General features: G+C 50.7%; 4 protein-coding genes across 4 annotated transcripts; all 4 read right to left on the bottom strand.

Moving 5' to 3' along the window:
* Window positions 1–1,793: 1,793 nt before the first annotated feature.
* On the bottom strand, window positions 1,794–4,061 carry A1O5_10337 (uncharacterized protein; the record flags this gene model as incomplete). Its single annotated transcript, XM_007750913.1, has 3 exons — window positions 1,794–3,379; window positions 3,436–3,836; window positions 3,889–4,061. 3 exons carry the CDS (start codon window positions 4,059–4,061, stop codon window positions 1,794–1,796), a joined length of 2,160 nt encoding a protein of 719 aa, XP_007749103.1.
* A 2,842-nt stretch (window positions 4,062–6,903) lies between these two features.
* A1O5_10336 (uncharacterized protein) lies at window positions 6,904–8,184 on the bottom strand (the record flags this gene model as incomplete). Its single annotated transcript, XM_007750912.1, has 1 exon — window positions 6,904–8,184. The coding sequence occupies one exon, from the start codon at window positions 8,182–8,184 to the stop codon at window positions 6,904–6,906; it is 1,281 nt and encodes a 426-aa protein (XP_007749102.1).
* A 2,677-nt stretch (window positions 8,185–10,861) lies between these two features.
* On the bottom strand, window positions 10,862–13,543 carry A1O5_10335 (uncharacterized protein; the record flags this gene model as incomplete). Its single annotated transcript, XM_007750911.1, has 1 exon — window positions 10,862–13,543. The coding sequence occupies one exon, from the start codon at window positions 13,541–13,543 to the stop codon at window positions 10,862–10,864; it is 2,682 nt and encodes an 893-aa protein (XP_007749101.1).
* A 4-nt stretch (window positions 13,544–13,547) lies between these two features.
* On the bottom strand, window positions 13,548–15,715 carry A1O5_10334 (uncharacterized protein; the record flags this gene model as incomplete). Its single annotated transcript, XM_007750910.1, has 3 exons — window positions 13,548–14,620; window positions 14,799–14,888; window positions 14,980–15,715. The coding sequence occupies 3 exons, from the start codon at window positions 15,713–15,715 to the stop codon at window positions 13,548–13,550; spliced, it is 1,899 nt and encodes a 632-aa protein (XP_007749100.1).
* Between the last annotated feature and the right edge of the window lie 1,099 nt (window positions 15,716–16,814).

Here is a 16,814-nt window from a genome sequence, read left to right as displayed (position 1 = left end):
CCCCGTGTCGTTGATGTGGATAAAATCTAAGAAGCAGCTCACTAAGGGGCATGTAGAGGAGTCCCCAACCGCGACCGCAGGGGCTTATCGAGCCTGCTGTCTCCGGCAGCCAATGCCGAATGTGAACTGGTGAACAAAATCAACCCGACATCTGGCAGGGATGAGTCAGGCTAGCCCCGGTTTCAACGGGAAAAGCATCTAGAGACTGGAGTGCTTCAAAGCTCCTGCGGCGCTTGCATAGCGGCTACTGTGTCGGCGAGGTTGACCAGGATCAGATGGTTTGTTCAGGAGGCATTGTTGGAATTAACCGTGTTCTTGTGTCACCTGCATCCGTTATGTTTATCAAAGCATAACTATTCTGCGTGAACAAAGAGGCCAACCTTACCCTTTTCCGTCTTCCATGAGGTTTAAAGTCCGGACGTTCAACATGGTCGAAGTGCGCAACCGTTCTGCGACAGAGACATGAGGAGGCTCCCCTGCATAAGGGGCCGCTCCGTGCCGAGAACCTTCCCCTGAGGTGGACATTGCGTTATCCTGATCAGCCCCAAAATGACGACTTCAGTTTCAGCCACGTTCCTTCTTCTCTCCTACGCTGCATCCGGCCCAACCCCCCGATACTGCAGCGTACGCTTCAAAGGATGGATAACATGCTACAAGGCAGACACCGCCCGCGCATGCCATTGACATGGATACCCATGGCATAATTTTCTCGTGTGCAAAGTTTTCTGGTGCTGCATTCTGTGCCCTCCTTTGCCATATCAAAGTCTGCAGTACCTCTTACCTGAACTTGCATGAGCAGTAATATGCAGCTGGTCTTAGGAGAAGTTTGCAACATAGTCAAGTCCTGAGCGCCATTTTTTTGTACTACAGTCGAGGCCCAAAGGCCGAAAAAAGGCTCTAAAAGCCCGAATCGACTTGTGTGGATTAGAATCAAGGCAGCGACCGTTTTTCCATGCGAAGATATGCTAGGAAATGGGCCGGGATCACAAACAGGCTCCTGATTGTAGAGGAACCCGAACCAGCTCCGGGGACACTAAACAAGCTCATGTATTGTAACAGAGCACTTCAGGGTTCGGCGTGCACGTGCAACAACGCACAGAGGCCTGTCCAGCAGATCGGGAATCGAGAACGCGTTTCTGGTTGATACTGACAAGACAACACACCAACACCACCCAGAGGGGCAGCGGCTAGGGCTACAAACACCTAGCACAGCGGCAGCATCGAGGAACAGGACAGAAATGATAAAACACTTAGGAATTAGGTAGACGGCGCCAAAAAGCCATAGAATTCATGATACTCTGCTCAAACTGTAATGAATGGCACACTGCCAGCACTGTAAACTGTTCCGCACCCCTTCTCTGCCAGCCCATTTTGGTTTGACATGTGACTAGACAACTTTTCCTCCCTGCCACCGCTCTACCAGCCCAGCACAGCACAGCCACTTTGCCTTGTTACAATATGTTGACATAAAACAGGAAAATCGACAGCACTATTGAACTCCCTCTCCAATCTCTTTCCAGCCTCCTCCCAGCCTCCTCCAAACCTCCTATTATCTGCTAGATTGGCAGTGTGTCGGAGGCTCCCAGGAAGGTATAGAGAGGCAGGATCTCTCCGGGGGCCTTTGGGAGGGAGGCACAGACTGACCGATAGAAAACATCAGAGAATACAACGCCATATTCAGGAGGGTTTCTCTTCGCTCCTGGAGTACAGCTTCGCTTTCCGCCATGCCATAAACAGAGCATTCGGGCTGATCGATCACCAAGGAAGCCGCACCATGGTCCAGGCCAAATGATCTAGTGAAGAGTCAGTTTCTTTGGAAATGCATGTTGGTCGAACCAAGGTTTCGGCAAATTGCTAACAAAACCCAGTCGAATGTACTCGCGATCACGGGGTGTGCGCTGCAGCAACAGTGCGTTCACGTATTGGTGCTCCGCGTCCCAGGTCCAGTAACACAGTCCGAAGCATATCACGGAGTCCCAGTCTGACACTGAGTCCCAACCCTGGTAGTGCCTAGAGTTACAGCACGACCTGCATATCGACCGGATTCCCACGTCAAGATGGACAACGGGGTTGCCGAAATCGATATCGAAAAATGTTTTATCAAGCTCGGAGATCAACTCGGGTCCGTAGACAATGGGTCCTCGCAGACAGACAGAGGCGTTAACGATGCGGCCGTATGGATCAGCTGAAGCTAGGTCACAGCGAGGTTCAAGCATGTCGCACAAGGGCGAGTATACTCCTCGGTTGTCTGCATCAAACTCGACAGCGCCAAGCGAGTTTGTCCAGGAGAAGGTGGGCTGGGGATACGCGTGCTCCCGTTCCGTTGCAGCGGCTTCAGGAGTCGATAGCTTGCGGGACCAACCAAGCTGGTAAGAAATGTCCTTCTCCCAGATGCCACATATGTATTTACCGGGGCTCAAATGGCCCATGCTGCGGGCCAAGCCGGAGAGCGCAGGCAAAATATCTTTGTCGTAGGTGAGGCGCAGCGTGCTGTACTCCTCTATGATTTGAGCCCACATCTGGCCAAAGTGAAAGGTTTTTGTGCCCTTTAAGCTCTCAGTGAGCAATAGCGATCGAAACGCTGAGCAATGTGAAGAGAACTCTCGTCCCGGGACAGCGCCGCATTCGCCTTCATGGGTGACCTGGCATTCGTAGTAGAGCTCATCGGGTAGGAAGTGCACGAGCCGACGTGCGAGTAGTCTTTCTTGCATGCACCAAGCACGCTTAAACAGTGGAAAGTGGTCCAGCTTGGGCGCGAGGAAGCAGTCATAATTACCAACGCGCCTTGCACGTACTTTAAAGGGACATGGATCCTTGCCTTTAGACTGTATGGTGAGATATTTTGTCCGTCGATCCAAGAACCCAGCAGCACTATCTGGTGCTTGTGTAGCCGCCAGAACAATCCACGCGCCGGAGTAAAGATCCGCCATTCTCGAGGCTTCGGTATCCCAGTCCTCTTCGTCATCCTGTACGATGCAGATAGAGTCGACCCACAGGTACCCTAACCCTAGTGCTCTGGTCATAATTAACGCATCCTGTATTGTCTTGGGAAGCTCCGAGATAGCAAAGTGATGATACCTGGATCGAACATTGTTCTTAGTCGTGATGTGCTGCTTCCCTTTACCCCAGCAGTAGCTCAGCGCAGCAAATCGCACTGGCTGGGTGGGTGAAGCAAGGTGAACTATATTCAAGGCGTTGTCCTCCACTTTGATCAGTCGACTTGGGATGAATATGTTTTGTGGAGCTGCAGCAGCACATTGCTCATGGTTATCTACACAATCGTTGATCCAATTCTTAATCCTGACCAGAGCTAAGGAATTCGTCGGATCGAGGGCGATGTTGTGAGCGAAACGAAAAGGATTTCGACGATTTCTAGCCTCTGTACGTACCCTCAGCTTAGGTGAGAGGGATTCGATTGTAAGATTTGGCACCTACCACTTGAATACAGCTGTATGTGCACATGCTCGCCAGGAATGCTGTTGTAGTAGTTTCTTCGGTCTTCGGAATTGTAGAAACAAAGTTGTATATCTCCTTTCCTCCCATACGCAACTTTACACCTATTTTGAGGCGATGTTGTACCAACATAATGCAAGAAGGTTTGGCGAATGATGTCGCAGAAGACACATTCTGTATTCAATGAGGAGATATCCACGCCAAAGTGCCCACCAATATACCTCGTCCGGTGACCCGCTGACAGGTATGGAGCACAGGCTTTGCAACAAATGGAATATAGAGAACGTTCATGTGCCGGCAGCTTCCGAATTTCGACCCACTTTCGCAATATTGCATTCACGCGTTTCGGCCTTGTGGGTTCAACGAAACGACTGGCTACCGACCTGGCCCACCGTCAGTCACGTACCGTTAATGTGCAGCATTGCATCAACTCACAACAACGCGAGGCTCTGAAGGATATTCGGCCTCTCGCATTCGGTAGTATATCCGACTTGGGGTCCCCAGGCCGGCTCAAATGGTTGATCACCAACCATAGAGACGACTGGCAGGCTTGACTCGACTAGTCTCCTGGCCGCCCGATCTAGTTCGCTGCTGGGCCATCTATACATGATGTCTGCGTGAGTAAAACGTTCGTATCGAAAGCTGCTGAGTGATGATATTGAGCAGGATGGCGGAGGTGAGATTGATTGCTACCAGAGTAGTCAATAGCATGGGTGAAAACGTGCAGATATAAGAGGGCAACAGCAAGACGAGAGCGGGGTTTGTCGCGCCCTGCTAGATAGCAAGTAATTATAGTAGTGGGGGCCAAAGCCGTGTATGGGAAGGAATGAATGTGGGAGAGGATAGGAGGCTGCTGCCCTATAAGACAGACGACACTGTTCTAAGCGCCCTCAGGGATCCGAGCCAAAATTAAACCCTTCAGAAAAATGAGATGTAAACCTCCAAGTCTCTGCGGTGTTTCATGGTGCTTCGATGGGAATAAATGCATATTGTGTCGATCTATGAACGGAGTTACCAGACCGATCTACATACTACGGACGCTCGGGACTCTTCCGAAATCACATAGCGACTAGTCACCTTTCAGCTTTAACGGTATATCACTAGATGTCCTGCACGGGATATTATTCCACTCTCGCTCACGAATTCCTTCCCCTCTTTTTAACGCCCTTTTCTCCGCTTAGGACGGTGTGCACTAACTAGAGGGGGTTTTGTGTTCCTCCTTGCATCATTGCTCTACCAGCTCTTTGCCTCCCAGCTGTCGCTGACTTGAGTATGCTGCTCCCGGATACCGATCGCTTGGTGTGGACTTTGCTAGCTCTTTAACTTCTTTAAACCGGATTCTTGTGTTCATGGAGGCTACTGCTCGGTTCCTCTTCATAATTGACGGGCTGAACGAGCATTTTCACAAAGCTAACAGCGAAAACTTCCTTCACCTACTGGGGAGATATTGTAACGGAGCACTTCAGGGTCCAGCATGCACGTGCAACTGCGCAGGGGCCTATCAGGTAGGTCGGAAATCGAGGACGCGTTTCTGGTCGGCGCTGGCAAGACAACACCACCACCAACACCACCCCCAGAGAAGCAGCGGCAAGGGCAGCGAGCACCTAGCACGGCGGCGACGTTGAGGAGTGGAAAAGGGCAGAAGGGATACTCAGGAATGAGTATGCAGTATCAAAACCATAGAATACTCAGCTCAACCAGTAAAGAATGGCACACGGCCAGCACTGTAAACTGTGAAGCACACTTGCAACGACTGCCTGCTAGCACAGCCCCTTTGCCTTGTTACAATATGAGCAGTGGCTTGTTTTTGAGGTTGGATAGAAAGGTAGGTAGGTAAAGTGGAACGTTGCCCGCCGAGCTTATAGTTCGAGGGCGGTATTGTTTAGTGTTGTGTAATGTATGCAGCCAGACTTAGAGACTGATATACCACTTCGGGACAACAATAACAACTCATGCAAGGCGCAGAATGCTGTAAGAAAAGGAAGGATGATGACTATCTTATTGATTTGGCTGTGGCTTTGCTTCAACTCCTCAAGCGCCTGCCGTCCTCCCGCCCGCCAGCCGCCGCAAAAAGTATGTATGCAGATGTATTGTCTTTCTTCTGCCAAAACATGTCGAGAGGCTCCAGTTTTGAACTGGTCTTCGCGGTGAGTAACATTCGTCAAACGGGATTCGAAACGTTCTTTACATATCCGTAGGGTGATGATGATGTCGCGGTTGCTGTCCGGGATCTCCGAATGCATCCATTATATTCCTTTCGCGCAACTCACGCATGTATTGCCTCTGCGAGTCGGGCAATGTGAAGTTATGGCCGTCATAGCTCGCTTTGCTGAATATTCTATGAACTGCGTACCCCACAGTGACCACGGCGGCGGCGCTGAAGATGCATATAACGATGATTGCTTGGTCGGAGATCATCTTCACTCAGTTAGGAGAGTTCGGCAAAAGCCGGTAGGTATGGGAGTTTGGGCGTCTCTCTGCGTCAGGCGCTTAGTGGTGATTGTACTTTGGATCGGAGTGCTCGAAATGTTGCACAGGGACTGAAAGGCAGCCAGAAAGGAGGCGGTTTGATGGGCAAGGCTGGATCCAACGATTTCCCTGAGCAAGAACCGCGGGTCTTCTCGCAAAACAAAGTCGGAACAGCAAACTCCCACTTATTACTGTAAATTTACCCTCGCAAACATTGTAGACGAAGTCGAGCACCTCGTGTTATATACTCCGCAGGGCTCCAGCAGCTGCGGTATGGAAAGGCCGCCCATGGTGGATCTCGTTGTGAGCTGTGAGTGGTCGGCTCGGGTTATGGAGACAATTGAGCCTTTTGCGGGTCCCGGTTCAAAAAAGGGACGTGCTATTGGATCCATTCAAGACAACAATCTTCCCCAAGTGATATCTTGGCACGAGTCACTTAAAGAGCGTTCCGTCAGGGAAGTCTTCCAGCCAGAGCAATGATTGGTGAGCTCGGGTTGTGGAGACTTCTGGCATTAAGGGTCGGAAGTGAAAGACGAGGTCCATTTGCCATCAAATTCAGTCGACTGGGGCGGTGCAGACTTGGGCGCTTGACGGAATTCCGCACGATTTGCCGCTGCGACATACCGGAATGGGACGCGATAGACTGTTCTGTCGTTTTTGCTCGGAAGTGAGAAGAACGTAGCCCATGGTTTTGCAGATGGTTTGGGACCCTCGTCCGGCTTCGGCTCTCCTAGCCACGGAGATGTTCCCAAAGCCCGTTTCCTCCAAGCAGGACGAAGCCCAGTTGCGGGGCAGTTTTCGCCGCAATCAGCATGAGAAGCACCTTGGTGTTTCAGAGACAAAATTTTGGATACTGGACGTCTTTTCCTTCCTTGAGGACCCTTTCCTGGCTCGCAGGTCGTTGGAGGAGCATTAGGTGTACATTAGCAGCATGGAGGATAGTAAGAGCGATATTGGGTGGATGATATATACAGCTTGGATTCATATCTGCACGGTGTGCTCAACCAAAGACCATGCATGATTCTCATCTTGCTGCCACATTTGAAATTGGTGAAACTTGGCGGGTCGTCCGTCAGGACCTCGGAGCTCGACAACCTGGTCCCAATGCACTCGATAGTTTTCCGGCAGCAGTTCGACTTGGGAAGGCTCTGCGCAGAAGATCCCGTGAATATTACCGGATTCCTCGATCCCAACCGTCCATTCGGCGATATTGGCCATCGCGTCGGCCCTCCAAGTATTTTCAATCTGAGTTCCCATTCGGAGTAACGAAATTGCCTGTCGATGGATCATCGGGTGTCGACACTTGATTGCGACAGCAAACAGCGAGGGGATGACTCGAGTCTCAAACATGAACACTGGACGCAGCTCTGCCCTCCTGGAAGCTACGATCCGACTGGCGTGATCGACCATGGCTTGAAACATGGGGAAGAATGTGTGGAAATCGGTCTCGTACATACTCAAACCTGTTACGAGCAAGATGAAATAATGGCCGTATGCAACATGGAGGAAGGAATAGGCCTCCATTTCATTCCGAGTGAAAAATCTCCCGGAGCTCTGGGTCATATGTTCAAGAGCCGAGTGCCACTTCCGAAATCGTGTTTGAAGGTGCTGCTGTCTCGAAATTAAGACTGAGGAAGGTGTCCAGTCTTTCGGCTGGTTGATCCTAATCTCAATTGTGTCCACGATAAAGTCGTGGGCCGCGAAGGGCAGGACATAAAGCTCTGCTCTAGCATCTGAAAGTGTTTCGAACGTCATTTGACCTAGAAATCTTTCCCTCTCGATAGGAAGTCTTTGCGATACGGACATGTTTTGTAACAAAGCTCGGACTGACCTCTGGAGAGAGCGCTCGGATGCTGATGTTGTTGGACAAATGGCTCGATCAGGTTCCGGTGCCATTTCCATCATGGCAACTGCTCGCTGGTAGAGGGATAGTGCTCCAGAGCAATTATCTTGCAGGCATTCTATACAGATGTATAGGATGCAAGATATAACAGCAGTGGTTGACCGAGTTGTTGCTTGCTTCAAACGTGTCCGTAGACGGGCGATCGATTTGCCGTACCAGGTCAAAGCCCTTCGATGTTCTTCATTTACTATAGGGTCTGCTTTGCTTCCCGGTTTCACAAACTCGCCGGAGGACTGAAAGTGCTGGATCAAACATGACAGGGCAATGACGGCGTCCCAAATTATCGGATCCGAGTGGCTGAGCTGAGGGACAAGCCGGTGCCAGAAGTTTTCATCCGCTATTTGAGTAAAATCAGGCATAATTCGTCGTATAAAAAATTCAAATGATTGTACCTCGACCGGCTTAAATTTTGCATATGTTGGGGGATGTTTGGCGTGCAGCATTGCACTGTTCGTTCTCAGCATGTCCGCGGCGCGAACATAGCCATCACACTTTCTCCCAGTTGCCAGGCACCTTTGACACGCAGGGCGCTGCTCGTCGCATTTGAGTTTCCTTTTTTTGCAAGTGATACATCCGTCATGAGATTTTCGGCTCCCAAGCTGACCTTGTCTTGGTGGTGGTTTCGACAAAGTCATGGCTAGAGATTGGACATGACATCGACGCCCTTTGGCGTGTAAGAAAAGGCGCCTATCAGAGCATGGTCACTCAGATAGGATGCCCTCTCAGCCCGTAGGTGCTGTCTAGCGGGAAAATGAACTGGTCTGGCAACCTTGAAAGTCTTGATGGCGAAAGAAGGGGAAGTTGGGGTTGGATTCGACATTACAGAGCTATACAGGTAGAGAAATTCCTCGCCGCTTTTAAGGGGGACCAAGGGCACCTCCGTCCTCGAGTGCCAAGATCGTTAACGCTGCTTACAGCCACACTCTGTCCCTGCCCCCCACCTCTCTCCCTTTACCTACTGGGTACTTGTAGAAGCATTGGGAACTACCTGCCAAGTTCCGCCATGACCGAGTGGCTCAACAGCCTCGCCGCCCCGAATACATGCTTCTGCAATCTGTACTAACATCATATCGAGGTTGTTCGCCTCTGAGGAGTCTAGCATAATTGACTTCGCAATCTTGTCTTGAGCAAGACGAATGAGTAGACCTTGTCCCGACCATTTGTCGCACTATTGGTGCGAGCCGGCACTAAAACGTCTAGAAGCCTCATCTTCAGGGATGCAAGAAGCGCCTTCTTTTCGCTGTTTGCTGAATATCGCTCTGCTTGAGGAGTGATGGAAAGTCCGACGTCGACCACAGCGAGTTATCTCGAGCTCCGGCTTGAGAGTTTGATCACCGGATTCCGGAGATATAGTTTGTCAAGCTGAATGCAAACTGGCCACTCGCTAGTCGCGCGAGAATGAGCTTGCCTTCAACTGGGGCGCGTATTGCAGCCTCAAAGGTCATGACTTTATGTTCGATTCTGGTCTCAAACATCGTGGCTGACGCTGTTGCCTCTGCTTCGGTGTCAGTTTGTGTTTCGGCGTAAGTATCTCATCGTGCCTCTGCTGCGCTTTTTAGTGCTCTCTGGTTCAAGTATCTCATCGTATGTTGGAACATGGTTCTGCACGAGATGGCCAATTCTGTCCATGACATGGCTGAGGCGATATCCTGGCTCTTGACCGACGTCCCATATTACGAGCTCGCTATTCCGGACATGTACTCGTGATGCACGACCGAAAATCTCACCCATCGAATCGACCTGTCGACTGCGCTCCTCCAAGTCGTTCTAGTTATTGCGTACCTGACATACTCGACGGATAGGTTTTCTAAGTGGTGCTGATGGTAGGAACTTTAAATCGCCTGCTTTTGGTTGCCCGCTACTCCCCTCTGAAAAGGAGCATAACTAAAGAGCGTTCATGTTCAGGAATATTTTAAAGAGGAGACGGACAGTGACCGGCCTAGCGAGTAATTAGAACTATCGTTACCGTACATACGTAATGGCAGCCAGAACAGTCCCTTCCGCATACGCTTAAGACATCGATTCATCGCTCGAGACTAAAGAGTCTCTCGAAGGGTAAAAGGTATTGTAACAAGGCAAAGTGGCTGTGCTATGCTGTGCTGGGCTGGTAGAGTGGTAGCAGAGGGCGGAGAGTTGTCTAGTCGCATGTCAAACCAAAATGGGCTGGTAGGGGGGAGTGCGGAACAGTTTACAGTGCTGGCAGAGTGCCATTCATTACAGTTTAAGCAGACCCCGTCCTGCTCCTCGATGCCGCCGCCGTGCTAGACGTTCGTTGCCCCAGCCGCCGCCTCTCTGGGTTGTGTTGGTGGTGGTGTTGTCTTGTCAGCGACAACCAGAAACGTGTTCTCGATTCCCGACCTGCTGGACAGGCCTCTGTGCGTTATTGCACGTGCACGCCGAACCCTGAAGTGCTCTGTTATAGTATTTCAGCTTTAACGAGGTCCCTCTGTCCCAGAAGTAAAATGAGGTTGCATCGTTGATGCCATATATTGCGGGACACACCCGAAGCAGTCTTGTGATGAGGGGTTTTAGGTGGTTATCCTCTTGATAGGAGCGTACCGGGTACCTCTTATCAACAAATGAACGTGAAAATCAAGAGCGTCTGAAACGACGGCAAGTAATTAGAGCGCCCCATGAGGAAGAGCAACTTCAAAGAACTACAAGGGGAGAGAGATTCAATCGAGAAAGCAGAAGAGAGACTCTTCAGTAGCTCGAATGTCTCCCTCGACCACTCTCCCGTACTCTGCTGGGAGCCGCCGATGCTCTCTCACGCGTCTGATCAAAGCGGCCGCACTACCAGCGAAAATGGTATAAACTCATCAAGGTCTGCCAGAAGTCGCTCTGGATCGCAAACGAGCTCCTGATTGTAGAAGACCCCGAGCCAACTCATGTGTGAACAGGACCCACTAAAATACGCACAATCGAACTCCTCAGAAAACAGAGGTTCAAACCTCAAGTTTCTACAATGTTTGATGCGGGATCGATCAGAATATTTGCAGACCGCGGTGCTCTAGGAGCGGCCTTCCTAGGTTGAGTTCATAGTCGGTATGCGTGCCCTTCTGGGGCATGGGGGTGATCCAGAATTGGGGGATAAGGACTGTAATACGACAAAGGTTGTACTTGGTAATCGTGGGCATCGGCTGTTGAAGACGTACCATTGTGATAACGTACCATAGAGGTCGGCTTAGCAAGCTCTCCTGCCAGCCTCCGCATTTTTTCAGCCTTTTCGGTGTGCTCCCGCAAGCCGCAAGATGTTTTTGCTCCAAGTGAGCGTAGCATTTTGACCATGGGTTCCCAGCCTCGGGCATTGGCTACGTCCAAAGCTGTTTTACCGTCTCCGTCGAGACAGTCGATGTTGACAAGCTTCCATGCCAAGTATTCTGCCAGTTCCACACTGCCAGTTCCTGCAGCGAGGTGCAAAGGGTATCCGATGCTGAATATCCGGCCAGACCAATTGTCGAGCAAGATCTTTACGAGACGGAGGTCATTGTTTCGAGTCGCAGCAAGAACAGCGTTTTGAAGACGCCCGTAGTTGCCAACTTCGCGGAACAGCGGACTTCGACAAAGCAGGTCAACTTGAGTTTCATCTTGGACAGTGGCTGCGCTGGTGAGCGCGCTGACCATTATGTCTTGACAGCAATCCGACACGGCATGCCTCGGAAGGTGAAGTAGTAAGTCCACAACACCTTCATGTCCAAGGCGGCACGCTGCCACGTAGACAAGGGCGCGGAATTCTTGCATCAGCTCCCTTTCTCGGTCGTCCAAAGGGGCGCAGTCGGAGTAGCATTGTCGAGGAAAGCCATATGTACTTGCGGGCAGATGATGTTGTTCGACCCTTTGCCATCCGTGCTGGTAGCTGACTGATGTTGCAGATGCACTGCTCCTCGAGGGTACGTCTGCGCCCGGAATCTGATTCTTTGGCAGCCACACTGCCAATATTCCTGGCCAATCGGCCAAAAGAAACCATATCTGCGGGTCGTGTGAAAGTAACGAGGCAGACGCCTTTTCTGACAAGTCGCTACTACGCTTCTTCAAGAGCAGCAAACAGTACGACAGCAGTGGCCGATCAGCAAGTCCTTCAGCAAGATCCCTAAAGAAGGGATCGGCATCAGAAATCATAGCTGAATCTGCAGTTTGAGGTAGACCAGGCACAGGTAATGCAACCGTGATATAGTTGAGACAGGCGTCAAACACTCGTCCTGGATCCTCCGGATTGACCCGAAACGGCCCTGCCTCTGGACGTACAAGAAACTCCTTCACCGTCTGATGTAGAAGCTGAACAGTATCACTTCCAAGCACTTTCTTAGTCTTGCTGCTGGCTCGGCTTATAACGGCCACACCCTCATGAGTAACTTCAATGAAGGGACCACAAAGCTCCAGCATGCCGAGCCAGAGCTGCGTCGGTGATCGCTTGTGAGCTCTTGCCTGTACAAGTGTGTCAAATGTTGTTACAGGGGTGTCCAGTGGCATTGTCGCGGCTTCCCACAATTCATTGATTTTCAGTGGTCTTTGAGAAAAGCTTACCCAAATGAGCATTTTCCGTGCGGTCTTGATGCTATCTGCGTCGTTGTTGTCACAGAGATTCTTCACCATTTGTTCGTAGAACTCAGTCAAATCCATCGGAAGCTTTGTGAGCCTTTCTTTCAGACTCCTGAAGGTGAAGAAACCTTTGGCAACTTGCACGCTGAGCTCTTGGATGACGAGTAAGACCCATAGTATCACACCATCGGCATTTTCGATGAGATATTTCCTCATTTCCTGGATCTGCTGCTCCTCAGTCTGGTCGGCTGCAGCTTTCCCCTTCAGGTAGGCTTCGGAGCTTGATCTACAGTGGCTGGCTATCGAGGGCGTAAGAGTGGTCGCCCACGAGATGGCGACCGAATCGTCGTCACTGCCGGTATCTTCCTCCGAGTCATCCTGACGTATCAATTCACGCAGAGATTTCAGGCCCCGATCCACAAGAACTCTGATGTCACGAGCATTTTCCTTGTGCATTTCAATCTTGCGACAGCCTTTCAGTCCACGTTGAATATCCCGGGCTGGACGGCTGAGTACAATAAATTTGAACGCGATTGGCGAGCTCTTTTGACTCTTTTCGTCTGAGCACAGGGTTCGAAGCAGCTTCAGGACGCGGCTCCGTTGCTCGATGTTGCGTTCATCGCTCTTCGACTCGTCCATGGCGTCCAGAATGCAGAATATCTTTCGACTGCTGCCTCGTGAGCGTTTAATGCGCTGAAATGAGCCCTCTAGGTCATCCCATGTCCATTGGACCGTGCCGTTGGACGCCGCTCGTAACGCCCTAAATTGGCCTTGAATCTCCGCAAATAAGGTTGGGTCGGCTTGCAAGATCTGATAAAGCAGAGATCGCAGCATCAGTTCGTGGCTGACTCCCATGGCATGCTGACGGGCGCTGTAGAAATGATCTGTAACCAGTGGCGACTGGAACCCAGCAATATTGAAAGCCGCTTCGTTCTTCGCTCGCCTGTCGTTCTTCTTGTCTAAATGAGATTGGATCTCCTTGGCTAGAGTCGATTTACCACAGCCTGGCTTGCCTTCAATCCACAAGATGTCTGAACGTGCTGTGTCCCATTCGCGAAAGTCAGGGTTTCCCCAAATCCACTGATTTGTGCCGTAGGAGGACTTCACCACGCGATCACGCCGCGAGTGTATTTCCTTGTAGTATAATGAGGCGAGACATTCTGCAGCAATCAGCTTCATCTTGTCAGTCCATGTGCGACGAACCTTTCAATTCAGCCTTCTCATCGATCATGAGTAGATCTTGTAGGCTTTCCATCAGATCTTTCACAGGTCTGGACGCTATGAAAATGCGCATTTTGAGCGACTTAGAATGCATCTTAGCAACAAAGTGTCTCAGAGCAGGAATAAACCTTTCTCGCGCTCGATACGGAATCTGTTCGACTTCATCGAAGGCCACCAGAATCTCTTGCTCACGATCTGCTTGGTGCATCGTCTCCAATATGCGTCCGCATAATTCCCAAAGTTGATCGTTGTGGTTGGTGTGGGTAGGACTGCTAGTACTAAGTAGCTTCCCAAGAGCCGGGAGGTCCATGTCCATAGATTGCGCAGCTTTTTCGAGGGTATCGAGTGCAAAATCATCCTGATGGAGCAGCTGCCCTACTAGACTGTTCAATATTGAGACAACTGGATCAAGTGCTAGGCGCTGGAGCTTTTGTCGATATTTTTTTGCATCAAGTGCAAAGCGCTCACCGGGCTGATATGCCTGCCTTTGCGATATTTTGCTCTGGTCACTATCTCCACGGGATGGCTCCTTCGATGACTCAGCCGATGCTTCTTCTTCTTCTTCTTCTTCTTCTTCTTCTCCTCCTCCTTCTTCTCTTTGTTCTTCTTCGTCTTCTTCTTCGTGCAGAGAAGTTAGCCGCTCTACAGTCCTCCCCTGTTCACGGGGCTCAAGTCCGGAACTCGAAGGTGCTCGCTGCGCCTCGGGTTGATTGGATCTCGCAATCTGGGGCCTGGCTGTGAGCCTTTCGCAAGGGATGTAGACTGCTTTTCGGTGTTTTCGGGAGGGCGCCGTTCTCATAAAACTTGCCAACAGATGTCGTGCGAGGACTGTCTTGCCATTTCCTGGCCGTGCGAGGTAGCATAGGAAAGCTTGACCCTGGCCAGCAAGGAAAGTCTTGTACTCCTGGGTCTCGAAAAACCATTGCAAGGAATTTGGCAAATCCAAGGCAGCGTCATTCGCCCGAGAGCTGGTGTCAAGAAGATCTGCGATAAGCTCGCCTGCTGAAGCGGTCAACTGGGCTACCTCTGCTGACCCTTTGGAGAAGTTAGTAAGAGATGGTGCAGTCGCATGAGCGACATGTAACGATAGAATGGTGCATTCTAGTGGCAGGGTGTGAACCACCAGATCGCACGCGCACAAACAAGGCCCTTGAAGCAGGGGGTCAGGAGAACTGGCACGACGCACATTCCCTTCCTTCTAGATTCGACGCACTCTTGTCTGTCGCCGCAATCATGTTTGAACGTTTGGCAGCCTCCTTGAGTCCAACATTCTCCAATCCAGTCTCGGGTAGATTGAGCGATCCTACAGGATTTCCGTTAGTACAGCAAAACAACTAATGTGAGAGCAAAGATCTAATAACCAGGAGAACACCGGGGGCGCGTAGACTACTTACCCCTTGAAGACCTCTCGATTTCAGCTTTTAACCGGACAAAAGCATTTTCCCCCTCACCATATATAAGAGGCATAAAGACGTTGAAAATCCCCAGAAGACAATAAGCCTTATCCTCTTCTTTTTGAGTTTTGCGAGTCTCGGCCCATCGTAGTCGCTCATCTACACCGAACTTAGACAGAGGTGCGTTGCGCAGAGCTGCGATGGAGATTCCTGTTATCTCGTGAATCTGTCGCTCTAGCATCTTCTTATCACCTAAGAGCTCTTCCTCTCGTGAAAAGAACTCGACTGATCTAGGAGCGAGGAGTTCTTGAAGTGTCCACCCTCGCGTAAACCATCTGCTCTTCCGAAAGGCTGGTTCCCACGGCCGCTCAGTCTGGTCACTATTGCGTTTACAAACCGTAACGTCTGATAGGTACACATAGCATTTCACTGCATCACGGTACCAGCGAAACATAGAGGTGATTGCTTCTTGGAGCTCTGCGCTACTTGATTTATCAATGCAACAAGTGTCCACCCAGAAATATTGAAGGCCATCCTTTTGAGCTTGCTCACCACAGAATCGAATCTTATTATAACTAGCCTTTCTCTTAGCCGATCCCTTTTCTAGATCTCTGAAAGTAACCTCATCGCCATCCGGGCCCCACGTATGTGAAAGGATTGCGTAGCATGGAATATCCTGGATCAAATCGTTGGTCAGGCTGGGCACACCACGACTGTCAAGTTTTAGAAGGCGCATCGCGTGGCTCCCTCGGAGGAGATATATTAGGTAGATAGGAACATAACAGCTGGCGTCCCTGAACGGTCCTTGGTTGCTGGTTGGCAGCTTGATGTTATGTTCGCGTGCTATCGGGGAAGGGTCGACACCAAAGGCTCGACTAGGGAGAGAGGTGAGAAGCAGGATTCCGCAAATCTGACAAAGGCGAAGTGACCCTTTGGAAGACGCTCAAAGCTAGACCACGACTAGACAGTCCAGGAGAATATGAAAAAAACATGGTGACGAATGTTCGATTAAGCTGTAGCCTGGCACAATGTTCGCAAGACACGCAAGACACGAGAGACCAAGATACTACGGTCACGTGAGATCAGCCCCAAACGTCGCATTTTGTCCGAGGTTGGGGGAGGCGCGCAGCCATCAAAGTATGTACATATACCACGCACGACAAGGCCAGTGAGTTTCGGTGATCACGCCGGCGACCTTCCTAATGCTGTGTGTATATCATAGAATCTTGCTCTTTCTAGCAATTGTTCGCGTTTTATTATCATTGTCGCCACGTCTGGACGCCCGCGTCGCGCAGTTACGGTCTCGCCGAATTAATCAAGAGGCTGTCATCACTATCAAAAGCGGGTGCGTGCCCGGCCTGCGGCTCTACCCGGAGCGGCCAGGCCGTCTGAATCGGAGGGGGATTTCCTACCCAGTATTCAATTTTGGATTGATCGGAATAGAAACAGAACCGCATCGACCCAAAGCGGAACACGGGCGTCCCTCCTGAAAGACGAAATAATTTCCTGGGGCAAGATTTGTGTTATCTTAAGAATTCTCTGGTTGCATGCAATAGGAACCAGTTTCTCTGGCCAGCCCCAGATGTACTCGGTATGAGAATGCGTGATAGACTGTGTCTTCCGCTAATTCCACTGTATCAAGCAGGATTTCGAATCCGAGCCTCCCTTTTGTTCGGGGGCCAGTTCTCATCAGGCTGATGTCTACTGGGTACGCAGACCGGACAGCGGCTCAGACTTTGTCACATGTATGGTCACACGGGAGGTGCACCGGGGCACGGCTTGGCATGACCCGCCTACTTAGTTCTCCTTCCCCTCTTCCTCATCTCTCCAAGTAC

The sequence above is a fragment of the Cladophialophora psammophila genome (genome assembly GCF_000585535.1).
Source record: "Cladophialophora psammophila CBS 110553 chromosome Unknown aczJe-supercont1.19, whole genome shotgun sequence".
In the NCBI taxonomy this organism is placed as follows: Eukaryota; Fungi; Ascomycota; class Eurotiomycetes; order Chaetothyriales; family Herpotrichiellaceae; genus Cladophialophora; species Cladophialophora psammophila.
Note: the sequence above shows the minus strand (reverse complement) of the source record. Positions and strands in the feature narration are given on the sequence as shown.